Source organism: Atractosteus spatula, chromosome 12 (genome assembly GCF_055471065.1).
Source record: "Atractosteus spatula isolate fAtrSpa1 chromosome 12, fAtrSpa1.hap1, whole genome shotgun sequence".
Classification (NCBI taxonomy): Eukaryota; Metazoa; Chordata; class Actinopteri; order Semionotiformes; family Lepisosteidae; genus Atractosteus; species Atractosteus spatula.
Genome location: NC_142717.1, coordinates 37,755,358 through 37,781,353, shown reverse-complemented (window position 1 = coordinate 37,781,353; position 25,996 = coordinate 37,755,358). Strand labels below are relative to the sequence as shown.

The following is a 25,996-nucleotide window of genomic DNA, read 5'->3' as shown; positions in this document are numbered from 1 at the left end:
TCCTGCACAATTTAAATTTCCTGCCATGTATAAAACCTGGGTTATTGCCAGATTGCAGTACCTATGAACACAGATGCTCTGTGAAAGTTATCCACTTTAAATAAGTTGTTAGATAAATAAGCAGCCTAATGTGACCCATAGAGGTGTTGGGGAAATGTACTTATACTTTCATCTACAGGGGTTTTGTTTCAACTAATTGATTTTAAATGTTTTTTTTTTATTGCTGATTGCTATTCATTCTTTTATTCTACCACAGTGCTTAGAATTCATGGTCCATTTTGTGTGTTCTTTATCTTGACTTGACCCAAGTCAGTTGATTTAGAAGGAATTGCCCTGTTGCAGATGCTGTCCGATCCAGATCTCCTGAGCAGACTTCCAAGTATCCCGAAGAGAGCCACATGACCTTCAGGCCCTCCACATCCCCTCTCACTCACTCTTCTCCCAGCCAGACTTCATCACAGGGTGCTGAAGGGTAAATCACTTCACCCTCTTACAGAGCTAGTTTCTATCTGGTTTCTGGACCTGTTGCTTGTGGTAGCATCCTCAGACAGTTTTGTTCTTATGGGTCTTAAAGGCAGTTTGCAATTGAACATTAAAACTTTAGAATATGAAAAATGTGCTTCAGGGTTAGAGGTGTATTGAGAGGTGTACATTGTGATCTGCTTTAATTTGGTTACTGGATTTTCAGAGAAAACAAGGTAATATTATATAGTAAAACATCCTGCTTTAATGTTGCCTGCATGAATGTGGCATTTAAGGCCAGGCTGCTAGAAAGATGCCTTTTCTGAGGATGACTCACAAAAAAAGTAACACAAGTATGCATTTTGACTCCATCTGATTGACAGTTGTTACCATGTCTTGTGGTGTGAAGAAACAAAAAAAGTGAACTTTTTGGACATGCTCATGAGCATTGTATTTAATATACATCTCATTGCTACTGTGAAGTATGGGTGCATGTCTGTTATGTTTTGCAGGTGTTTTGCTTCTTCAGGTCCTGGAGCCCTTTTTGAGATCGTAGGCATCATGAAGTCCAACACATACTTGGACTTTTTAGCCAAACAGCCTTTTTCCTGTATTAATAAGCGTAAACTTTGCCAGCAATGGACATTCCAGCATGACCACACTTCAAATCAACAAAAAATGCTTAATTCTTACATTTTTAGGCTAGCCATCTAAATCTCCGGACTTTAATCCAATGAAGCATCGGTGATTCAAAATCATGAGGGATGTTCATACCCTTTAGTTTGTGTTTGTGAAGTAAATATAATAACTCTGTCTGGAGGAATGGACAAAAATGCTAGAACCTCATGGCACACTAGAGTCGTCGTCGTAGTCTTTTCAGTGTAATCCCTGCCAGAGGAGGATTTACAAATTATTGGGGAAAAAAAGGCCACATTTCCTTACAGCCCTGGGTTTTGTTGACTTAATTTATGATAAATACACTTCTCAGTCCAATGCTACAAAGATAACAGTAATATTTAGAATTATGTGAAATTTTTGTTCCATCTTATACTGTTTGGGGAGAAACTCTGGGAGCCACAAGTGATTTCAAACTGCCATAGCAGAGGCAGCGATATCACCATTTTCAATGATATAACAGGGATATAATAAGTCTCTGGTGTACCTTTCCTTTGCCAAGAACAAACTCCACCGCACTTGCCTCCTGTGTATGGAATGAGAGCAATAGGGCGTAGTCTAAATTAGAAATGCATAGATCTGCATGTTATTATTCCCTTAAGGACACATGCTTTAATGCACCAAGCAAACTGTTCTTTCCACTTTGTTAATGCCTAAATGGGAACTGACAGGCATTACTTACATTGCACTTAATGCCTACTGAGCGAATGGTATTTAACAGACCAAACATGAATAAAGTATTAACAGACCTGTTCTAAATGGGTGGATTAGTCGGCCATCCACATGAGAGAGAATAATTGATTGAAAGAAAATGCCATGAGTAAAGCCTTTACTTTATTAAGTAGTTAATTCATGAGTTCATTAGCCATAGGTCTGGTAACGTGTACAAATAACTACTGTGGAAGACTTCCTCCTTAGTTTTTAGAAAACATTTGCTACACTTCTTTGATGCACATTTGTAAGTTTTGGCAGTTCCTTTTTTTAATGTGGTGAGGGGTACTTTGGTATTCTTCTCATTTGTAACCTGTAAAATTTCAGTGCCATAATTGAGCACTCCATGTAACTCCTACATCAGTTTAAAATATGTATGATAATGTAATATTATGAGACAACCACACTGGCAAAAACTGTGTAATACTGCCTGCTAAAACTCTCACAAAGGGTTGTCTGTCATCACAGAGGAAGAAAAGTCATGTACACCCAAAAATGTGGACTTGAAATCCTGTTCTGTGAAATCAGTCCTTCTAGCACTGTAACTACTGATAAACTTTAATCTGCCAACTTGTTAAACTGCATCAATTTTAGCATTAACAGCAAAAGTAAGTATCTCTTAAAATTTAAAGGTCATTGTAGTTTTGACAAAGTTTTACAAATGACAGTTTTTAAGATGCCTGTATTCTGAAAATGCATCCATATAATTGGGGTGTTCTTTTTTTTTTTTTTGGTTTGCATGCTGTGAGCGTTGTGTATTCCTAAAGCAAATTATCAGACATTCATGTGGCCATCTGCATGGGTCTTAAGAGGGAATACATTTGTGAAGTAATGGACCAATGTCTTGACTCATGCCAAGAAGATTTATGTATTGAAATAACCACAGGGCATCCTTGGGATAACTCCATTATCTTGGCTTCACTTCAGTAGTGGCATTCTAATCAGAAGATTGATAATTCTGTCATTGATAGCTGCAGTCTGGTTATGATGTATTTTTGTTTGCTAGTAACTAGAACTCAAAAGCAATAAAATGCTTTGAGGATCTCATCTTTAATTTGTATAAAAAAAATGTAAACTTTTGACTTTTAAAAATGATGTCATTTGTGTATTGGTGATGTGTCAGTTTTCTGACTTGCTTTGACAGATGACCGTTTTCCTGCACCATCTCCCCACTCCCCAGCAGTCATTTTGGATTTGCTTGGCCTGTAATTGGTGCCCTCTCCCTTCTGCTCCAGGTCCGGCGCATCTCCTCTGCCCCGCACTGGTGCCCCAGAGCGGTGCGCCTGTGGCCAGCTGTCCCCGCAGTCCAGCTGCTCCAGCCCCAGCCTCAGCAGGCTGACCTACATCTCCGTCAGCGACAGCACGCTGCAGAACAGCACCAGCATTCCCAGCCCGGAGAAGAACAAGGTGAGGAGCAGGACTCGCCCCCTAGCTTCAGCCTTCAGTACTAAGCCAAGAGCCTCGCATGCTGCGAGCAAAGCCCCAGTGGAACTCTTCTTCTGTGCGTGTAAGACAAACTTGAGGATTTTGCCATAAGTGGTGCAAGATGATTCTTGCACTGCAAGAAAGCAAATTATTGTATACACCATCTGTACCTGTATTTTTTTTTTTCCCCTTCCCCCCTTTGCATTCAGACTAACAGCAGCATTGCGCTGAGCACCACCATTGTCCGGGCAAGTCCGACTCCCCCCGTTCAGCAGGGCGTCCCTGGCGTAGCGGAACTCGGGCCTGCGTCTCGGGCGCGTTCCGTGGGCGCCCTCAGTCCGAGACCCAGGAGCGCTGGAGACGACCGGCGGCGGGCTGCCGCGGATCCCGGCGGAGCTCGCAGCCACAGCGAATGCGGCTCCTATCCTGCGAGCGGCGGCGGCGGCGGCGGCTCTGCCTCGGGCCCGGGGAGCCAGAAGCGGCGCTCCGAGCCCGCTGCCTCCCGCGCCACGCCGACGGATTCGGGTTATTCCACCGCCACCAGCATCCAGCCGCAGCTCAGCGCTGACCAGAGTTCCCAGCAGTGGAAACACGCCGGAGACCCAGCCCCCGCCAGCGTCTTTGCTGGGAGCCATCGGCATTTCGGCTCCGAGGACCAGAGATACGTTCCCATCTCCAGCTTCAAGCCTCAGGGGTCTGTGCAGGATCTCCCTCCCGGGGTCCCCACTCTCCTTACTGGCCGCTCCCTGTTCACTTCTCAGATTGCCCAGCAGTACCTGGGAACTGATATCCCTCTGCATCTCTACCACGTGGGACCAGCCACTGGGCTGTATGGGGTTCCTCCCAGCCTGCCTGGCACCAGCAACCCAGTGGGGCACGTCCAGAGTTCAGGGCCCCTCGGTGTTCCAGTTTCCACTCATCTCCTGAATCCAGTCCAGCTTTACAGGACTCCTTCCTCTCTGGAGCCGCCCCTGATCGGTGCCGCCAAACCCTACACCTCCCACAATGACCTGGGAGCGCTGGACCTGTGGGCTGGAGGAGGGCTTGCGGATGTCCAAGGTAGGTTGTCCGATTCTTGTGAATGTCATACAGTGGTCTGTGCTTATTCCTCAGTTAAGCTCACGAGTGGTTGTAGTTTAGACTTGTCTGTTGGGGTGAAAAGTTGAATCCTAGTTAATGTATATTTAGTACAGTGCATACTTTGGCCATCATTTCCACATGCTGTTGCACGGATGCCAATACGAGGTCAAGCTCTTGGACCTGGGCCTTAGAACTCCTCTCTGTAACTGGAGCCTGGACTTCCTAATGGGCAGACCTCAATCTGTGAGGAAGTGTTGTTGCCTGTTCTCCACTCTGAGATTTGGTACATATTTACAAATGCATTTCTACAGATGCGCTATAGAAAGCATTCTCACTGGATGCATTAGTTTGGTATGGCAATTGCTCAGCTCATGCAGAAGGTGGTGGAGACAGCCAGGGTCATCACTGGCACAGAACATCCCTCCATCCAGACCATCTTCCCCACGCGCTGCCTCAGAACGATAATATAACCAAGAATCAGAACCACCCTGGGAATGCGCTTTTCTCTCTTCCTTCTGGCAGATATGAGAATTAAAGCCCTGACCTCTGGGTTCAACGGAAACTTCTACCCAAGCAGAAGTTCTGCCCTACTCTTATTCAGTGCATCTTTCCCATTTAAACACTGCTGATTACAGATTTATTCAGACCTGAGTTCGAGAAAAACCTTGTGCAGTGCCTTTAAGTACCAATATAACCAGTTGGTACATTTCCACTTAGTATGAATAGAATAATTAGTAGGTTTATTCCATGCTGAAAAAAAGAAGAAAGAGAACACAACGTTTCGGCCGTGGAGCCTTCACCTGAAGAAGGCCCACGGCCGAAACGTTGTGTTCTCTTTCTTCTTTTCATAATGGAATAAACCTATTACTTGTTCCTTTGCAGCCTACGCATGCTGACGCAGCTCCCCACCTGAATAGAATAATGGCTTGTCTTGACAGACCCTTCCATATTTTTTTGTTTTACTAACTTTGCATTCGAGAGCACCTTTTTACTTGCTTGAAGTATTGGATTCTACACTGCAAACTCTTTTTTTTTTGGTACATAAGGTTTTTAAAAACGGAAATGCTGGGATAACACGACAACAAAGCATGCTCTTCCAGAAGTTCATGGCAGTGTTTTTTTTTTTTTCCCCCAGCACGTGTTGTTGTGCCAGAAGAGCTCAAATTTCCCCACGCGTGCTGTGTTGGAATTGCATCGCAGACCTCTCTGAGCATCTTCAACCCAACCGAGCGCTGGCTGCAGGTCAACATGGCCCCCACCAGCCTGTCTATCGACGGGGAGAAGGTCCGTTTATGAGGATGGAAAATGTATTTTATATTTCCAGAGGTGCTTGCATCTTTCTTGGTGTTTGCACAACATCCGTGTTTGGACCTTGCAGCGATTTTCCCAGCATATCGATTCACTCTGTGAATGTGATCACGGAAAGGCGTGTGTTCCGTTGCCTTACTTAAGAACAGAACGCACCAAAAAATATTAAATATGACTTAAGTCTGTCACGTTTATAAATGTAGATCTTGTTTAAAGGTAGTGAAGTTTCAGTGTTAAAGAAAGTTTAAATATGATTGGCGTGTGTCGTCATAATCTGAAAATAATAATGTCCAAAAAGGACTTTCCGTCAGTACGAGCCCATCTGTGAATGTGTTCCCCTATACCGTGTGTGTCTGCTGCAGGTGGAGTCCTTGCCTTACCAGTTGCTGATCGTGAAAAACAAAACCATCATTGGACCCAGAACGACCGAGGAGCAGAAGGTGCTGTTCATCCCCCTCCAGGCTGGCGTGTACCATTGCGTTCTCAGCGTGTCCTCCTGGCCGGTCTCCGCGGAGTCTGGCACCGTGGCGCAGGCGGAAGCCTTCGCGCAGAAAGTGGTCCTGATGGCCATGGCGGAGACCCCCTTATTAGAGGCACGTATATGGAGTCGTGCTGGCTCTTATGCCGACTGCAGAACGTGGAGTGAAAAGCTCCTTTTGTGCTGTGCTTATGTGTTCTGTATTCTTTAAAATTTGCTTGTTTTTCGTTGTGTTCATTTCTTCGTGGCCCTTGCTTGTAATGTTGTGGCACCACCTAATTTCTTCCTCTTGGTTGATCATTTTCCAAAAAAGCTGGCATATTGACTAGTCAGGATTGTGCAAGGTTAAACGGCAGCACAGTAACGTACCCGGGAGCTCTGGATTATAGTGTGCAGTTCTCATGTAGAGAACTAAATTGACTTACCGCCTCAGGCAGTCAGGAGCTCAAATCATAGATTTAGTCTTAATGGCCCGTCTGATTTTTGAGTAAACTGTGGTTTTCATGACTTTAGTGAAGCTCAGTCTTTGGTCTGGCTGAACTGAGGTTATTGACCCGAGTCAAGAGCTATAGTAAGCAATGCATTTCTTTTCAGGTCGTGCTTCTTTTCTGGCCTCTCTATTTTAAAGGTTCATTTCTTTGCTTCAGCCGTTTGTTGTAAAATGTGTCTTTTCTGCTCAAACGTAGGTGGACGTGGGGCCAGCGGGTGTTCTGGATTTTGGCGACCTCACAAGTGGCAGCGTGAAAGCCCTGTCCCTGAAACTCATCAACCGGACCCACGCCACCGTGCCCGTCCGACTGGTGATCAGCACGGTGAGTGAGGCGGCTTCCCCACCTTTCAGCTTTGCTTCCTGCAGAGGCTGTGAGAGGAAGAGCCGATCAGGTGCTCTGCCTGTTCAGCAGCCACGGGTGTTCCTCTGTCATCGGATACTAGCTGAGGCGCTGTTTGGGTTGAAAGCGCTGTTTGGATGTGGCGTGTTGAGTGTCACCTCAGGGTGGATGTGTATATTCATATTTTCGGTTATACTGTCAGAAAACTTAATTCCTTTACAAAGTGGTGTCTTTTATATTACTGGCAATAACAATCAAAGCATCACAATTTTAGTCTTCTCCGTCTTCTTTGCTACTTATTATTGATAACATAAAATGGGTATACAAAGGCCGAAAGAAATGTTGGTGAGGTTTGGATGTTGGAATTCTTTTTTCTTTTTACTTGAGCTTGCCTTTGTATCCTTTTTGAACTTAAAAAAATGAAAATAAATTTTAGAAAATCGGTAACAGAGCCACACCAGTGGTGTGTGTGTGTGTGTGTGTGTGGCTGTTTGGCTCGCAAAAAGTGAGAAAATTCTCATGTGGTGGAAGTTTGTGCATTTTCTTTTATTTGTATGAGAGAGAGGTTAATGGGGGGGGAAGATTTGGTTGACCCTTTTATGTAGTTCCTGCATCTTGTTTGGTTGGAAGCACCCCTTCCGAGGACAATCTTGAATTTCTGAAAAGAAACGGCACCTCCTTTGTTCTTTGCTCTAGAATGCCACAGCCTGGCGCTGCTTCACTTTCTCCAAAAGCCCCGTCGCCGCGCCAGCGGAGGGAGTGCTGCAGGCTGGGAGCGTCTCCCCGCTGGCCGCACCGTCTGTCATGAGCCATGTGATGCACGCCAACTACGGGGAGGTACGCGTCGGCAGCGCCGTCTCTGCCTTGGCGTGACTGGGAGCTGAACTGGCACGTCCACTCCACACCCGTGATGCGGAGGGGCGCTCTGCTGGGGTTGAAAGTCTCGGTTTCACGCAGCGCGATCTGAGCGTTGTTCACAAGCTGTTAATAGCCCGTCTGTCCAAAATTGCTTTTTAGGGAGTTAGCAATGCACTCATTTTTTTTTTGCATGGTGTAAGTCATGTTGGGGGAGGATCCTGGGGAAGTGGGGGGAAAAATCCGGAGCTTATACATTTCTTTTCCTTCTTGTGTAGAATCCAGAAACCTTCTTGGTGTGGGTTCATTTCCGTGCTCCTCAGAAATATGTGTCCAGCTCAGGTACAGTGAGAACACCTTTTTGGTTCCTGTATGTACTACAAAAAACATCTAAAATTTAAGATGGCTGTTTTCTAGATGGAGAATGGTGTAGAGAACAGACAGATCTCCCAAAACAGACATGGAAAAAGAGTAATGGAGTGATTGAGGGATGCAGTAGGCTACACTTTTGTCTGGTGGGGTCTGTAAATATAGATACGATTGCCTTGGTGCAATAACTTGAAGGGGGGTTGGATTGGGGAGGGGTTAGAAGATGCTTTAATGGCTGTCTAGTGGCATTGATATCATCTATAATGAAAATGCCACTTACCCTGACTGGAGAAAACCAGAGTTTATCCCCGAAGAACAGGCAGGTCTGATAAGGCACAACTGCTCTCCTACTGGATGGGCCAGCCCATTGCAGGGCTGATGTAGCTCAAATACAACACAGTCCCCCCCCCCAACACACACACACACCTTAAAATGTGACCTGCTTAGTTCGTGAGTACTTTTTATATATCAGGATGTATAAAATATATGTACTATAAATGTTATTAATCATAACTTTTATACTATTATATTAATAAAATGAGATGTAATATTTTTTAACTTTATATATTTGAGGTGGGTAGCTGCGTCCGCATGGGTGTGAGGCTTCACAGCCAAAACGTTTTTCTTTCTTCTCTTTTCAGCATTACTTGTTACTTAATGTATTTAAGTTTGTCGTACTTTAGTTTGGGTGTTTTGCCCGTGGCAGTGCTTTCCTACTTGAGTGCAGAGTGGGTTCTTTTTTTGCCCCGCAGGCGAGCTGGGCCCGGCGGAGGAGTACGCTGCCCGGGTTGACATTGAAGTGGACAGCCCTGGCCCCAGCCAGGTCATCAGAAGCGTTCCTCTCCGAGCCCGATCAGGCACTGCCAGAGTACACGCGCCCAAGGACCTGCAGGTGAGCCCCAAGTGTCCCTGTCGGGCAAAGACATCCAGCAGCCATATCACTCTGCAACTCACAGCTGGCAGCCCACTGCAGCTCAACAGGTGTGAGCCTGGTCAGTACCTGGATGGGAGACCTCCTGGGAAAAACTAAGGTTGCTGCTGGAAGAGGTGTTAGTGGGGCCAGCAGGGGGCGCTCACCCTGCGGTCCATGTGGGTCCTAATGCCCCCAGTATAGTGACGGGGACACTATACTGTAAGCAGGCGCTGTCCTTCGGATGAGACGTAAAACCAAGGTCCTGACTCTGTGGTCATTAAAAATCCCAGGGCGTTTCTCGCTTTTCACATACCCCAGCTTGTTCTCCATGAAACACACAGACAGGGAGAGAGAAGCTTGGGGTCAGAGCGTAGGGTCAGCCATTGTACGGCGCCCCTGGAGCAGTGGGGTTAAGGGCCTTGCTCAGGGGCCCAACGGAGTAGGATTCCTCTGCTGGCCGCGGGATTTAAACCTTCCAGCCACAGGCACAGATCCTTAGCCACAGAGCCACTGCTCTGCCCCTCCACCACTTAGTCCCTATTTGGAAATACTGCCTTTTTGAAATGCATTTATTTCTTGCAGACTGTTCATCTTTTGGCAGCCTTTGGAAAAACCGTCCAACAGACTTTACCTTTAAAGAACGCAGGCAACATCAATGTTCATTTGAAGATAAAGGTAATGTTGCTTCGCCTGTGTTGTCTCAGTTCTAGTTTGACAAATGCCAAATTTATTCAAACTGTGTCTCTCTTGACCTTGATATTTTTTGATTTTGGTGCGGGAACCAAGAAGGTGTCACCAACTGAATAAGTCTGGCAGTTTGTTAGGAAGGACAGTCAAAAACCAAGCAAATGTTTTAAGCTGTTTTTCCTTTACCTTTATTTTGCTAATTAACAAAACTGGGGGATAAAAAACTCATTTTAAAGTTTTCACTGTTTTTCTCTGGAAACCACTGTATTCTAATGACTTTTTTCCCCATTCAGTTTTTCATTTTTAATTCACCATTTTACAGACATTCTAACTCGGATGTTTTGTTTCTTGAACCCACAGTGTACGGACTCTGAAGACTGCTTTTCAGTGAAACCAGAGGAGCTTCACCTCCATGCTGGGGATGAACAGGGGCTTGTGATCTCTTTTACTGCACGGGGGAGCAACAAGTACAGAGAGAGGTGAGGCAGCTCTCCATCTCCTTTTCAAGAGCTAGCAGAACGGTGGTGGGTACGGAGATGGAGATGACCAGCCGTGTTGCTGAGGTGCACAGTAGTACTGCCCCGAGCTTTTATGAGGTTAGACGTGTTTTCAGGAACGTGCAGGTTTTGTTTCTGTAAAGCAAAAGATCTCTGAAAAAGATCTTTCAGAGTTGGCCTAACGGTTGGGTGCCCAACAGATCGAAGAAATACTTCGGCATGTTCAATTGGTTAATTCAGAGCTTGGGGAGAAGAGTCACCAGTTATCTTCTGGTCCTCCCGGAGAGGCATTGAGCACCACTGTCCTACCAGCGCCAGAGTTTCTCTCTCTCTCTCGAGAGAGAGAGAGTCTTGATTATCCCCAGAATTTGTTTTAAAGCAGCAGTGTTGGTGTAGGGGAAAGAAAACAACTATATATATATTTGCATAGAATATCAAGTGTTAAGTAAGGATACGGCTACAGGTATGAATGAGAACTTAAATCTATTGGTTTTGGAGTTGGTATCTGTGTTCGGATGGGAGTAATTGGAATTCATTAAACAAGGGGTGTGGAGGATCATCACAGATGGATTTTGCTTTACACAAAACACGTGAATGATAGGTGGTGGAGAGGGGAGGGAGGAAGATCCGCACCAATGACCTGACATTTTCGCAAGGCTGCCCAGTTTGTTCTTGCCTCTTTGATTCAGATCCGTGTTTGCTCTAATGTAGTTAAAGGGGTTTTCTGAGTCACACTACTTGCGCGGAGGTCAACCATATTAAAATGCATCATGATCGCCTTATGTCCATGGGTGTATGCATTTCTATTTCAGTGTGTTGACGATCCTGGTGCTGCCAACTGGGCCTCAATATGAAGTTATGCTGAAAGGGGAGCTTGCGCCGGAGGAGGCCGAGAAATCGCTCTCATCCGGAAAACCACTGTCTGCAAACCCTGTGCTGCCCAGTGAAGTGCCTCCCATTCTCTCCAATAAGCAGTTCATGGCGTGGGGAGGTGTCACTCTCGGCAGAGCTGTGTAAGAGATGTAGGAATTTGGTTCTTCGTAGTGTCTTCGTAGTTTTATGTTGCAGAGTTTGTTTTCAGTATTTTTATGCAAGAAAATGTTACACCCTACACATGCGGCTTTTCCTTGATGTGTAGTCTAAAGTCTCAAGTTCGCACTTAAGAGCCTGTACGCTGCAAAATTCTGCAGCTTAGCTGTGATCACTAATGTATCTGTGAAGTGAAAGTTCTCGGTGTGTTTGCTTGATCTCAGCTCATTTGATAATTTTTTTTCATGGCTTCCTCAGTTCTGCTATGATTCTTCCAAGAACTTTTTGTAACCAAGTGACACTTGGGAATAAATTGAATTAATTCTCAACAAAGATTTTTTTAATAAGTTTTAGGGCATAGCTCTATTGCAGAAAACTTTAATTCATGTAAAATAGGTTGGAATACATGTTAAGTCCTGAATTACTTCCTAAACTGAATTGGCAGATGTCTTTCTTCTTGTCTCGCGTTCACTTCAGCCAGTAGAGATGCTGACTTGGGAGTGCAGGGTAATCTCTAAAACAGTGCTCCCCAAACAGAGTGTTGTGGAAAGTGTGGATCAAGAGTGTTTCACTCTTTCCAGCACTGAACCAAATACTTCTCGGTTTTATTCACTGAGACAAGCTCGCATTTTGCCTTGAAATTCTAGTCAAATAAGAGAAGTTTAAAATTTCACATTAAAATCAAAGTCTGTGTCTCCTTGCAAAATTAATGTTGATTTAAAAATAATTTACTGTGCCATGAAAAGTTGAAGTGTGCTAGGAGCTGAGACTGTTGTGGAAACATTGTCCTGAAGCACAGCTATTGTGGAATGGAGCCTGGACTCTGACTGTGAATGGCCTGGACGACAATGGCCAATCGGCAGACTGATGCTCTGATTTAATAGGCTTGCGTAGGGCAGGAGGTCTTTGATCGGATCCTGATTGAAGGTTGATCATTCCAGTCATAATTGCGGGGACTTAAAGAAATGTTTATTCCTTGTTTGCTTTTCAGACAGCAGAAGCTTGTTCTAAGGAATAACTCCTCCAGCTCGGTGCAGCAGCTGCGGCTCTTGATCAGAGGGCAGGATCAGGACTGCTTTCAGGTGGGCTCTCCGGCTATCCTGAGCAACGTTTTGAGCTCTCCTGCCTGGACTGCTTTAATGCCCTCTTACAGTCTCTTTGCCAGTGTTACCTCACCACTACATCTCCTTTAGAATTTCTCTCTTCCTGGTCTTCCTCATGCTTGTCTGTTACTCCAGTTCCTCTGCCACCTCCCTTTTTGTGTTGATTTCAAAACTTGCCTCCTTGCACACCGTATAATCCTCTCTATTCTTCCTCTTGTCTCCCAGTTCCAGAGCCCTCCTCCTCTCTCTCTAGCCTTGCTTCTCAGTGGTGGAATGAGCTGCCCACTCATTGGAAAAATGGAACAGCACAGTTTCCTAACACTTTTGCTCAAGGCTTGTCTTTTTAGATAGCACCCGTGATCCAAAACATCCTTCGGTACCTTCCTACACTGCATTGCAGTAATGTTTTTATTTCTTAAACTTTCTTACAGAGTGTACCTATTACTGCTTTGCATGCATGCTGTGTTACTTCATAATATTTCATTTTTATTTGTACAGCACTTGATGCACTTCTGGCTTTGTGCTTTATAGTTATTTTAATTCATTTTATTGTACTTAAATGATTTTCCTTGTATCAGCACAGTATGAGCTTTGCATACATTGCTTTTAAGGAAATAGTTGTATGCAAAGATGGAACTTGTTAATGGTGGGGGGGGGGCGGGTAGTGTTACGGGTAATAAAGATTGCTGGAACTGAAGAACTGCTCCTGCATAGTATATATTCAGTTTGTGATGAGCTGGAGTTGACCAGTGTCTTTTCTTGATGCGCCGTTTTCACTTTCAACAGCTTCAGAGTACCTTTGGTCCAGAAGAGAGGCTAACAAACCATCGTGAGCTGGCTATCCGCCCCAGAGAAGATGCGTCTATCCATTTGCTGTTTGCTCCGACCCGGGTTGCGTGTATGCTCGCCAAGCTGGAGATCAAGCAGTCGGGGATGCGTTCCTCTCAGCCGGGAATAAAATTCACTGTAAGCAAATGTCGGGTGAATTTGTAAACGCTGATGTGTAGGTTTTCATGAGTCTTGCCTGCAGGTAAACAGCTACACCTAAGTAGCTGAACTGAGCAGTACGTCAGTGTTTCTCCGGATCAGTATTAATGTTTGCATCAGTGTTCAGTCTCTGCCTCGGTTGGTTTTCAGCCTGTAGATTGAGGCTGGAATACTGTAGTTTACTGAACGTTAATTGGGTTTTGTCCTGCTCCGTCCCCCCCCCCCCCCCCCCTTCAGATTCCATTATCAGGTTACGGAGGGACGAGCAACATCATACTGGAGGAGGTGAAGAAGTTGTCGGAGAGCTATGTGGTCACCTTGCACGGCATCGCTCCTGGCCAAGTCAGCAAACTGACCTTCTGCATGCGGAACACCGGCTCACGAGCCGCCTTCGTCAAAGCGGTTGCCTTTGCGGACCTGCAGACGCGGACGCTAATGGATTCCGCGGTCGTCAGCATATCTCCAGCCCAGTTTGTCCTGAAGGAGAGGACTCAGGAGGTAAAGTGTGAGGCGGTCTGGAACGACGGCCCAAGACACAAGACATCCGGGGCTCAGTAGGGGCCCCTGCAGCACACTTTCCCCCAGTCCCGCACAGTCACACAGTCGCACCGACTTGACCCCAGAGAGAAGTAAAGGGGATGGTGAAATTCCTGAACTCCTGGTGTTTTTCCACACATGCAGAAGAGATTTGTGAAGTGAAAAATGTGTATGGATTTTTATACTTTTTAAAATAAGGAACTGTTGCTTCATGCTAACAAATGTCTTGGTATAGACTAAGAAATGATGCTCCTGTTTCTTAATGAGCTGCTTAACTATAACATGCAATGGTTCAGGATTCAAGTGGTTTTTTTTGTGCGTGAGAAATTGTAGTTCTCTTCCTATAGTAGCCTGTTCTAAGGCTGATGGGGTCTGGCTGCATGATGTGCTGTGGCTCAGGGGAGGTATTACTTCTGTTTTCAGTGGCGTTCGGCTTTAATTGATGCAGGTTATCACTTTGCTGTGCAAGTCAACGAGAAGGGAGCAAGCTTTGTGCCAGTCCAGCAGTTCTGTCTTGTCTACGGTCTATTTCTTCTGTGGAGATGAAATTTCAAGACGGCAGTTCAGGAGGTAATTATAAACAATAAACGTGTTCATTATGGTTTGATGCTTTTGCAATCAAAAGATGAGTGTGTTAATCTGCCTTTGGGAGGGGGATTATTTATCAATACTTGGTGCCATTGTAAAACTTAAGGTTCATTTCCATATTGAACCTTTTGTGCCTTTCAAAAAGCAGCTTCAGAACATGTAGACATACACAGCTCGAGCATCCAGGTGTAGTTTGTTGTCTAACCTTAGAAACAGGAGGTTTTAACTATATGATTATCACAGTGTGCATGTGGGTGTTTCGTTTTTCAGGTTTTTGTGTAGCAAACCAGAGGTTGGAAGGCGGGTACTCTCTGAAAACAGCCTCTTGAAGAATATAAACTTCAATGAAAGGTTCCTTAGAGAGGAGCAAGTAACAGAAGGTAAAGTTGATGGGGGGGGGGAGACTAGTGCCTGAGTTTGCCTTTCGTAGTATTAAGATTCCACACAGGTCTTTTTTATGGCTTTTATAGTGTAACCAGCTATTTCGTTGAATTGATGTGGAAAGACAGTATGTATAAAATCCAAGGTTCCCCGTTTCCCCAAGATAAGGTTGTACATTCCAATGCTTTAAAACTGTACAACAATCTTAAGAACTCTTAATGTGCTTAGAGAAAAGTGGAATGATACCCAAAGGCATGCCAGCAGCTATATAATCCTGAAATTCACAACTGGGAACCCAGTGAAGCTCAGCAGGTGTGAGTCTTGCCAGTGCCTGGATGGATGATCTCCTGGGAAAGCTAAGGTTGCTGCTGGAAGACGTGTTAGTGGGGCCAGTAGGGGGTGCTCATCTGGCAGACTGTGTGGGTCTTAATGCCCCAGTGTAGTGACGGGGACACTATACTGTAAAAAGACAATATCCTTTGGATGAGACGTAAAACCAAGGTCCTGACTCTATGTGGTCATTAAAAATCCCAGGGCTTTTCTTGAAAAGAGTAAGGGTGTTAACCCTCTTGTCCTGGCCAAATTTCCCCCTGGCCTTTTAGCAATCATGGCCTCCTAATAATTCCCATCTATGAATTGACTTCATCACTCTGTTCCCCTCCCCACTGATTGCTGGTGTGTGGGGAATGTACTGGTGCGCTTGGGCTGCCGTTACATCATCCAGGTGGGGCTGCACACTGGTTGATAGAGAGGTGTCTGCTTTACCTGTGAAGTGACCTGAAATGTCGCTCTAAGTAAGGAATTATTATTATTGAAAGTTTAATTTTTTTGGTTTTTGTTTACTCTTTTGTAGTGTATGATCTACCTGAGAGGCCTAATGATGCTCAGGTTTTCTATGGCAGCATGAACAAAGTAATCCTGTCTGTGCTGGGAAGTTCAGAAGCTCGTGATTGTACAGAGTCACACCAGCCTTCTCCAAGACGCAGTTCTGAGGCAGACAGGTATGCTGGACTGGGTAGCCTTCGGTCAGATCTATCAAAGACTCTTATTGGCATGTTTTCTTCATTTCATGGGTTTCTTGGACACTTCTGTGAGATTTTGTAAGGCTTGGTTTTCCAAGGGAATTATTGAATGCGTTTTGAAAGATGATGAGAACTTTATAGAAGATGGCAAAACGGTTATAGCTTTCACTACTGTAAATTGCAGAAGTGTAAGAATTGCAACAGCTAGGATAGATTTTTATTTTATGTTTGGTAGTTCTGGGAAAGTGACATGGCTGGTTTTTGGATTACTATGAGCTCAAACCAAGCATAAACCTCAAGTCTGTATCGTGGTTAAAGATGCAAGGTGCTGTTGGTCTTTTTCTGATGAGTCTCAGCCCTAATGCCTCAGCTAGGTAGCTGCAGGGAATAAGATTTCAACGAAGGTGGGGAAATGCGTGTTTGACCTCAGGATGTTTGTATTACAGTGGCTTTGGGAGCTCTGATCGTCACATCGGCAACGTTTCTCTCGATGTGCTCCCGGTGAAAGGACCTCAGGGCCCTCCTTTGGCCCTGAATGTTCCAGATCCCGTTCTGAGTACATCCTGCGAACCTCCAGACACCTGGAGTGTCGTTCCAGAGCAGCTGGTTCTGACCGCTCCAACAATCAGTGAGTTCCTCATCGCTGGGATTTGTAATTTTTAACTAGAGTAGGAAGATTCTTAAATGGGAATAATTGTTTGCTTTCTGTAACTTCTGGTCCTCTTTAGTGATCTATGTAAGATGCATACACATTGTGTTTGGGGAATATGCAGTGTGATGTTGCTTGAACCACTTGCGTTAATAGACCCCATTTTTGCAGATTGTGCTGCCGACACTGGACATGTGAAAATTATGAACAAATCCCCCAGAGTTCTCAGTTTTGAGCTGTCCTGGCCTGCCCACTGCTTGACCATCACTCCACAACACGGACTCATTGAGCCAGAGTATGTACAGAATACAGAATTCCAGTCAGTCAAACCTCATCATGAGCTTTGAGCTTTTTCCTTTTTATTGTGACATTCAGGTTATAGGAGGCCCATAGAACCACACAGAGTTAAATAACTGAAACCTAGGTTAATCCTTCCAGTAAAATGCTTTTAGCTTTATAGATCTGTTTTTTTCTTAATCTTCACATTCTGTTGGTATGTTTTAATGCACAAAGGTCCTGTTTGATTTTTTTTAATATGAATTGCTTGTACCATCAAAAAATTTAAAGAAAAAAAAATCATAGGTATGCTTTTAGTACTGTATTTAGTTTTGCTTCATTAATAGAATGTTTAGTCCTTTCCAATGAAATGTTGTAAAATTTCTGTTTTTGGCTTTTTCATCTCATAGGAGTCACTTGCAAATTCTAATTAGTCCCAACCCATCCCTTGCTACCAAATCTTCCATTCTGCCCTGGAGTGGGAAGATCTACATCCAGTGTGACAATCAGCAGAAGGTAAATGCTGCTTTAGTTTTAGGGGTAGTGGGGTGTTGGCAGCTTCTATATTGGAATTTTTTTTTCCTGCAATTTTGAAAAGGGATGGTACTTATACATTTTAGCCAGAAGTGTGGAAAAATGGAGATCAGACCTAATAAATTGGCTTGCGTGGCCTTCATATTGTTTGAGTAGTGACTTAGTTTATTTGTAGCTCCCACTGTGAACATCCTCTGCTGTCTCTTGATGTAGTTCGTTAAGGTGCAGATCCGCGAAGGTCTGGCCCTCGATTTGTCGGCCACAGCCTCTTCAGCAAAGCCGCTTGGCGTACTGACTGCGCAGCCGGAGACCCCAGTGCTTCACGTGGCTAAACCACAGCCAATGCCCCTGCCTACTAAAGTGGAGATCAAGAACAGGACCCTGGTGTTCCCCACCACAGTGTCTGGAGAGAGCTCAGGTAGAACTCCAGCACTGATGTCTCCTGCAGGCTCTCAGGCCTTTAATAAATCCACAGATTACCCTTTGAGGGAAGAACGTGTATATTTGCCATTCAAAAATGAATAATTCTGTGGCTGAGAAGCTGCTAGTAAAAGGATAGCAATTGTACTGAGCTTTGCCAGAACATTGTTTAAATTGAAAGAAAAATATTGCTCTTGGTTGAATCGCAAATATTGTTTTTAATCAATGTTTTTTAACTGGAAAAACGGTGTGTGTCTGCTTAGAATGTCACAGAGAATGTTGAATCTTGTTTTGGATGAAGTCAAGTTTGGATATACAAACCTTGGTGAAATAATGTGGGGGGAAAAACGCATAAATATATATATTTTTTTAAATGGACTTCTTGAATCTCACTTTGTACTTCCCTCACAGCAGCTCTGTGTGACACAAGCGAGTTGCGACGCTCCTTCCCTTGTTCTGATTAGAACCCTCTTTCTTCTCCAGAGTCCTGTCTAGAGGTAGAGAACAGTGGTGAAGAGGAAGTTCGATGGTATCTGTCATCATTTGCACCTCCTTATGTTAAGGTGATTTCCCGCCTCCCTCTCCAGAGTCTATCATGTAACTTTAATCTTGATATTGGATGTATGTATTCCGCATGTGCACTGCTTACAAAATGTCTACCAGAGTCCTGACTGAGTGGCGTTCCAGATCAAATTGTGAGCTTTTTCTATTGCAGTGCTGTCTCCATTTGCATATTTGTAGTGCAGTTGGCAATACATTGTTTTTTCAGAGATGTGCAGGGAATGGAGACTACAGTCAGCTTGAAGCTGAGCGATACTTAACAATATACATCAAACGACATGTATCGCTCTTCTGTGATGGTGCCTGCAGTTACTATTGAAAGTGCTGCACCTAACTCCCTAGCAAAAATCCCTGGCTTGGTACTCAAAAACAAAAACGCAAGGTTGGCAGGTCTGCCAATATCATACTGGGCAGTGCAATGTCCAGTATCAGGTTCAGATGGGTGTCTGTTGACTTGGCTCTCCACTCTGTACAAAATGGCTACAGAGATGCAGGCTACAGAAACAGCTGTGTTCAACGGGATGTGGTGGAGTAGAAATCCATCGGTTTCATCTCTTTTTAAAAGCCCTCTTTCCCAGACTGTGGTAGCAAACTTTTCTCTAAAATGTTCCCAGGGGGTGGACAACAGCGGAGATGTGTATCGCGCTACCTACACTGCCTTCAGGTGCTCCCGGGTCTCTGGAACCCTGGGAAGCCAGGAGAAATTGAAGGTAAAATCCCGCTTTCAGGGGAAAAGCAGGATTAGGCAAGGAGGAATTTCTGGAGTACGTAAAAGAAGTGGTATTTATTACCATGAAAGTAAAACACAAATTTGGCGTTATAAAACATTTTAGAATTATTTTATGATTATTGCAAACTATGAAGACGCTTTTTTATGTTTCTCATCTTTATTTCTCTGTTTGGAAGTATAGAAAAGCTTTAAGAAAAGCCCTATTCAGGCCGGTTATTATAATGAATGGTCTTACAAACCTGCTCGACCAGTTTGAGGACTTGAAGCTTTTGTCTGTGTTAAAACTGGAAGTTGCGGTCAGATGATTAAAATGCAAGCTGCAGTAATGCTTCCTAGCTTTGTTTGAAAATGTTGTTGAGCTGCAGCCTTGAATATTTTCAACAATACTGGATGGGCATGTTGTTATTTCATCACGTAGTGAAGAGCCAGCTTTCAGTTGTTGTTTTTTTTTTTTGCTTGCCGCAGGTGCCAGTCTCCTTCTTGCCCCGGGACCGAGGAGACTATGCCCAGTTCTGGGACCTTGAGTGCCATCCTGTAGCAGAGCCGCACATGAAACACCGGATTCGCTTCCAGCTTTGCGGGACAGTGGGTGCTTTAAGTTGTTCTGAAGTTTACGTGTTCCCAGAATGAAGCTAGAATATAGTCTAGTGCAATATGTATATATGTAAACTATGAGATTAAAACTGGCATTTATTTTTATGATTTCTGCTAAACAAGTTCACTCAAGAGAAGGTCCGTGAATGCTTTAAAAAAAAAAAGCAACAGGCCATTTAAAAAGCATTTTTTCCAACCCTTGCAATAAAGATTACATAATGTCCTTTATATAGCGCTTTTCTGGACACTCCACTCAAAGTGCTTTACAGGTAATGGGGACTCCCCTCCACTACCTGTCTATCCTCCACCTGGATGATCCATCCACATAGATGGGCTCTGTACTTTTTTCACGCTTAGACTTTTAAAATGGCTGTAATGTCCCAATCTCTAAAATGTATATACTGCATACACAGGTTCTACTAATGAAACTTCTAATGATATCATTTAACCGTCTCATTAGAAAGCTCCCCCGCCCCCCCCCCCCATTACAGAGGGAGGAAAAATTGAGGCCACATGTAAAATTTTTCGACGGATGTGTGAAAATCCGCCAGGTGTTTTTGTCAGGAAGCAACTCGTAGCTCATGCATCTAATGGTTGGTTTGGGAGGGCTAAAGAATATTAGACCTCTTGCCAGTTCTGTGAATACACAATACAGTGTTTTCTTAAAAATACCACAAATACCAACATTCCGATGTCAATCCATGAACAGAAAATGTTAACATTTAACAACCAGTTCTGTAGATCGTTTAGTCAGAAATAAGGAATACGGACTCATGAACTGTTTTTAATATTACATTGTTCGCGATCCCATAAACACAAGTATTTGTCTAGAAATCTTATTTTCTGTTCAGAGGTCAGCACTAGAAATAGCTGTTATTATTACCATAATTTTAACTAACAATACTTCCCATCACCTTTTGACAAACTGAATCTTAAGGCTATAAATATCTTATTATCAATGAGCTTTTTCATCGTTATTAATATAATAGCACATTGCACCAGTTTATCTGACTGAAGAGAAACAAATCATAAACATCCATTAGCTGTCCTGTTAAACTGTAGATATTCATCAAGATGTACAACAGAATGTCTGTAGTTATCTACAGCACTATGTATGCATCTGCTGATGAACTACTTGTGGTAATGGGAAGATTAATTGAAATGATTAGTATAATGGAATGATTAATGATGGCTCACTGCGTGACCTGACTTGCTCCATATTCATGTCTTGAGGCTTCGTGGCCTCAATTACTGGTTAAAAAAAGCAGAACCTTGGTCATAAGTCTGATTGTGGTTATTTTTTTTTTTACCCCAGTAAACTGTGACCTCATAAGTGTCCCTGCCCCCGTTTTCTTGATGTCAAGTTTTAAAGCCTTATTTTAAATTTCATCCTAGGGAGTAAAAGATAGGGCAGCAGCAGGCCTAAAGAAGAAGACAGACCCTGAAAACACCCTGATAAGAACGGAGACCACTGTGAAAGTGCGGAAGAGATCTGGGTCAGATGCTTCTGCAGTTAAACCTGGGTAAGAAGTTTGCATATTAAACCCATTCTGTGGAGAAAGGTTAAAAGCCTGTTTTTGAGTTCCAGGATCCATTAATGGATGGTAGATCCCGTCTTATTGCAGATAGATTTCATGCTGTACAACTCGATTGCTCGATGTAGGCATATTGAGAATGCCTGGTTGCCCATTGCTTCTTACTTTTCTGGATGGTTGTTTTGTTTTTGCATCTTTCTGTTTTTTAATTGGGCTAATCGTCGTAAAATCGGAACCTGGTGCCTCGGCACAGCAGTGCTGAACTGGCCTGTGCTTGTCCATGGGCTGTGCCATCATGCCACTACGACATGGAGAGTGAGTCGTAGGAGTTTGTCTTCTGCCCATTACTCTGGGAACAGTAGGAAACTCTTGCCCTGCTTTTCAGCGGCGAGGAAGCGAGTCGGCGGGGAGTGTACGCGCCCCAGGATCTCTATGCCTTCCCGTTGACCAAAGTGGGAGAGTCCAGCACTCTGAAAGTAAATGTACGCAACAACTCCTTCGCAACTCATGTGGTAAGTGAGGAGTCTTTGACTGAACCACTGGCGACACTGTTAGGGTCATAGGAGGAGGTAGCCACAGAAAATGCAGTGAACCAGCAACATTTTTCTCAATTAACCAAATGTTAATTGTCATTTAGAGTTTAAATATCTTAAGTGCACATGGATACCCGAGTGCTAAAAAAAAAGAGGAAATTTCAGCATGATGTCCTAGCTGCAAGAGTTATGCTGTCCTTCATTTGGCGAAATGGGTTATTTTAAAACAGGCTAATCAATTCCTCTAAAGTCTGTATTATGAGCAGTGTTGATTCTCGGTGCTGTTCACCACCACAGGTGAAATTCTCACCAGAGGTATCCCACGAATGAGGTCTACATAGACCCGCTGTTTTGCAGTGTTCATATTGCACTCGGCTTCTGTGGAACACTGAAGCAAACGCTTTTGAAGAGTTTGCTTTGAGGGTTTTAGGAATTTGAGCAATTTAAATGCACTTTTCCCATATAATGATATTAGGGTTCTTCATTAATTGTGCATGGGTGTGCTTCCTGCTCCATGTGTGAGGAAGTCCTAGTTAACCATGGTCATTTTGATTAACTTCACAATAGAGCTTTTCGACCTCCATTGCTAGTTACTGAAAGCATGCGTTTGTTAGCATTGTGTGAATGTTGTAGTAACTCCTGAGAATGTTTTAATATACCTGCATGGACTTGATGTTTAGCTTTTCTAATTGAATTGCAGCTGAAATTCATAAGCCCTAGGGAGCCATTCCACATCAAGCATTCCAAATATTCCTTAAGGTGAGTGATCTGTTCGGAAAATCCTCAATTTCCAATGTCACAGGGAAGCTTATAATGCTGAAATAGAAATTGTTACATACAATGATTTTAGTTGACAGTGTGATTAACTCCAGTACAGCTCCCACTGGAGAAACCTGAAGCTGTTAAGAGCAGATCTATTGAAAGTCATCCTACCAGACTTCTTTTTTGTCATTTTACTCAGATGTTTCCACTTGATAGCACAGCGTGAGCACTGCTGTTGTGACAGTTTTTGCATGTTTTCAGAATGCAGTGTTCTGCATACACCTTCATATGAAAACCATATAGGAAGAACAGGTTTTGTCTGTTCGTATATATCATATTATAAAGCATTTTTATGTATTGTTGCTTGGATTGCAGAAGAGATTATATGTAAATTATCAGTCGTGGTGAAAGCTTTGAGCTGATCTAAAGTTGTAACTCACAAATGAATAATGAGTATGCAGAATATGAATGATTAAAGTAAAATTGCTTGTCATTTCCTTTTTGGTTAGATTACTTGCTGCAGTACTTAAATCAAGGTGGAGGAGGTCTCAAACCACTTACTACTGATTTGTTTATTACTTTGCATTTTCTTTAATGGGAGGCTTTCAAACATGAAAGGACAGTGTTCTCGTTAGTGCCTGCCATTACATTTTATTTTAGTTTTGTGTGCTATTGAGCATAAGCAATTTGAAGATGATGAAGGGAACTGTTCATCGAGCCGTTTCTTGGTGGATTTCTGCATTTTCCTTTTAAAAACGCATCTGCTGTTCTTCCTTGCAGGTCCCAACACTATATCAACCTACCAGTCCAGTTCAAACCAGGGGCGGCAGGGAACTTTGCCACCTTACTGCTCATTCAGACCGACACGTGCGGAAGTCTCGCTATTCAACTTACTGGTGAAGCTGTAGAAAATGTCTAATTGCCTTTAGAGGCACCAAAGTCTGTGCATGCTATTACCTTTGGAGGTCATTAGTTGTACTACATGACTTCTTCTGCCTTGAGGAGTGGTGTTGGTATCATCATTCTAGCAGTTTGTTCCTTTTACATTACAGAGGGTTTCCTTTTATTTTTCCTTCTTCCATTTAATGTGTGCGCCAAGGGTGCTTCTGCACAATACTTGGGTAGCTCTTGCCAAAGTAAAGGGGTCAGTTTCATTTCCTTGCTTTGACGGTGGTTGGAGGTTTTAGTGATGTCCCCTCTTGATGGGATTTAGATTTGAGCGACCGTGCACAAGTAACTCCCTGCAGAGCTCCAGGGGGGTTCACCCGAGATGAGCAGATCGAGTGCTGTAGTCTTTGACAGATAATGAATGGCCCCTTTCATGCATCCACAGTGCCTTTTGCACAGATAAAATGATAGTTTTTACAGGAGGTAATTGTCTGGGTATTCAAAATCAAGTGCCTTTTCTTGTCCAAATAAAGCTTTTCAGAAATGACTTTTCCCCTACATTTACTAAAGGGCTTTCATAGAAATAAAGACTTCATTCAATATGTTTTTATAAAAAGTGAGTAAAACATCACCACTTGGCTTAACTTATCCATTCATTAGTTCTCAGCAGTACATGAGATGTATGAGCCCCTGTAACTTAATATGACCATTTCAGCAGGCATTGGTTATAGTCTTTCTAGTGTTTTTTTTGGACTGGACATTAAGAGGAAAATCTGGTCCACATAAGTAGAGTAATAGTCACCACTCTAAATGATGCCATAGACGTCTGTTAAACATTAAACATCTGTTAAGGTTTGCTTGACTACCATTTTTTTCAGGCTGTCTTTAAGATAACAAAATGGATCCTCTATGCTTCTAAGATTGACGTGCCTGCATTTGTGCTGGAGTGATGCTGCTATCCCGCTGGCCATGCCATGTGCCATGTGATGGCTCTTGGGAAGTGTCCTGGTGTGTAAAAAGGGCTGTCCAGTCCTGGTCCTGCGGGGACAGCTGTGTCTGCAGGTTGTCTAGGTCTCTATAAAGCAGTAGCAAATGAAGAGCTGGGTTTATTTAAATGGGTTCAGTTGATCCAGTAACCATCTGGATAGCTGGAATGAAAACCTGTTGAAACACACACCCTCCAAGACCACAGTAGCACATTCCTCATGTAGATCAGGGGGTCACCACCTCGTGTCCTGGAGAGCCATAATCCAGCTCTTCTTATTAGTTACCCATAAATTATCAGTCTGAAAAACAAAAACTTGGAATACGTGAGGTTTTGATCGACTAAATCTATTGATTCCTAAGAGTCAGGAATAGCCAGCTGTGATCATTAAGAGCTGCAGAGTCGTTCTCAGTTCAGATAATAGACTATTTGAGCAAATTGTCTGCTGAAATTGGCCAAAATTAAAAATGCTTTACATTTTTAGGAGGTCATTTATTGACATTAACCAGTTAAACCTGCTTGGTTGTGGCTCTTCAAAATCAAGGATGGCCAGTCTTGGTTTACAGTACATGCTTACGATCAGGCAAGCACAGAACACATCTACTAAAACAGTGCCTGAAACTTTATCACATGTTTGGCATTGGATGCTGAAAGTTTTAAAGCCAAGCTTTACTTTTAAAACTACAACCACAACTTCAGTGATACAGTAGGTAGGCAAGCTGATGTCACTTTACTGTGCTGACTCTCCACCCATCTCTTGTCTATCAGAATGTGAATGAATGTCTGAAGTCTTTTCCAGGCCACTGCGTATAGAACCTGCAAACTGAGTGCACACAAGCATGCTTGAGTGTGGATCGAGGCATGGACAAGGCAGTGTGTCCAAACAAGCCACTGTAGTGTAATGTGTTAATGTAAGCAATGTGATGCTTCAGTAAAGAGTAATAAACCTTAATTAGAACAAACATTGAAGAAACTTAATTTTTTTAAACTTTTTCTTAATAACTTTAGAAAGGGAATCTATTGTAAACTTTAAAAAAAGACTGGACTTCTATTAGCCTTCATAATTAAATCATCCATGTGTAAAATGACAGAACAGAACCATATCTGGTTAATGTCACAATCTGCTAAAATGCCTAGAATAACTTATTTAACTATGATGGGGAAACTAACACTTGTTTCACACTGCTAAAGGGCAGAAGAAAAGTATTTTGCACATGTTTTGTATTTTTGTTGTATCTTAATGTAGAATGTATTTATTTTTAAAAAACAAATTGTATTAAAATAAACAGTTGTGCATTTTCTGCCCGTTTTGTTCCTTGGCTTATGTTTCAAAAGGGTAGTGGATTATCTGACATTCTTTTCATTCTTTGGTCTGGTTTGAAAGTCTTCTATTCTTTCCTTTTACCCAGGTCACAAGTGATCCTTGTTGAATATATTAGCTAGGTAAATGGCTCAGCTTCTTCAGTAAAAGTCACTCGTGTCTACGACTAAAGAATTAATCACTTCTGTAGTTTAAGCTTTTTTGATAACACTTTATCACTCATCTTTAATCGGACAAATAATAGGTTCTTATAAAGGTCATTTCAAAATTC

General features: G+C 43.2%; 1 protein-coding gene across 1 annotated transcript in view; it reads left to right on the top strand.

Annotated features, from left to right (window-relative positions):
• The window catches only part of cep192 (centrosomal protein 192), a 39,318-nt gene extending 13,613 nt beyond the window's left edge, over nt 1-25,705 (top strand). The window contains exons 20-48 of the mRNA XM_088929718.1: nt 343-472; nt 3,084-3,255; nt 3,483-4,332; nt 5,489-5,637; nt 6,024-6,254; nt 6,826-6,951; nt 7,666-7,806; nt 8,103-8,166; nt 8,946-9,085; nt 9,689-9,781; nt 10,154-10,272; nt 11,103-11,303; nt 12,311-12,401; nt 13,209-13,388; nt 13,647-13,907; nt 14,395-14,516; nt 14,805-14,914; nt 15,769-15,916; nt 16,384-16,565; nt 16,758-16,881; nt 17,273-17,378; nt 17,610-17,814; nt 18,300-18,379; nt 18,992-19,087; nt 19,573-19,692; nt 21,097-21,224; nt 21,622-21,748; nt 22,470-22,528; nt 23,312-25,705. Coding sequence (XP_088785844.1) covers nt 343-472; nt 3,084-3,255; nt 3,483-4,332; nt 5,489-5,637; nt 6,024-6,254; nt 6,826-6,951; nt 7,666-7,806; nt 8,103-8,166; nt 8,946-9,085; nt 9,689-9,781; nt 10,154-10,272; nt 11,103-11,303; nt 12,311-12,401; nt 13,209-13,388; nt 13,647-13,907; nt 14,395-14,516; nt 14,805-14,914; nt 15,769-15,916; nt 16,384-16,565; nt 16,758-16,881; nt 17,273-17,378; nt 17,610-17,814; nt 18,300-18,379; nt 18,992-19,087; nt 19,573-19,692; nt 21,097-21,224; nt 21,622-21,748; nt 22,470-22,528; nt 23,312-23,450 — 4,694 coding nt within the window. The 3' untranslated portion in view covers nt 23,451-25,705. The remainder of the gene's footprint in view (nt 1-342; nt 473-3,083; nt 3,256-3,482; nt 4,333-5,488; nt 5,638-6,023; nt 6,255-6,825; nt 6,952-7,665; nt 7,807-8,102; nt 8,167-8,945; nt 9,086-9,688; nt 9,782-10,153; nt 10,273-11,102; nt 11,304-12,310; nt 12,402-13,208; nt 13,389-13,646; nt 13,908-14,394; nt 14,517-14,804; nt 14,915-15,768; nt 15,917-16,383; nt 16,566-16,757; nt 16,882-17,272; nt 17,379-17,609; nt 17,815-18,299; nt 18,380-18,991; nt 19,088-19,572; nt 19,693-21,096; nt 21,225-21,621; nt 21,749-22,469; nt 22,529-23,311) is intronic.
• Nucleotides 25,706-25,996: the final 291 nt, after the last annotated feature.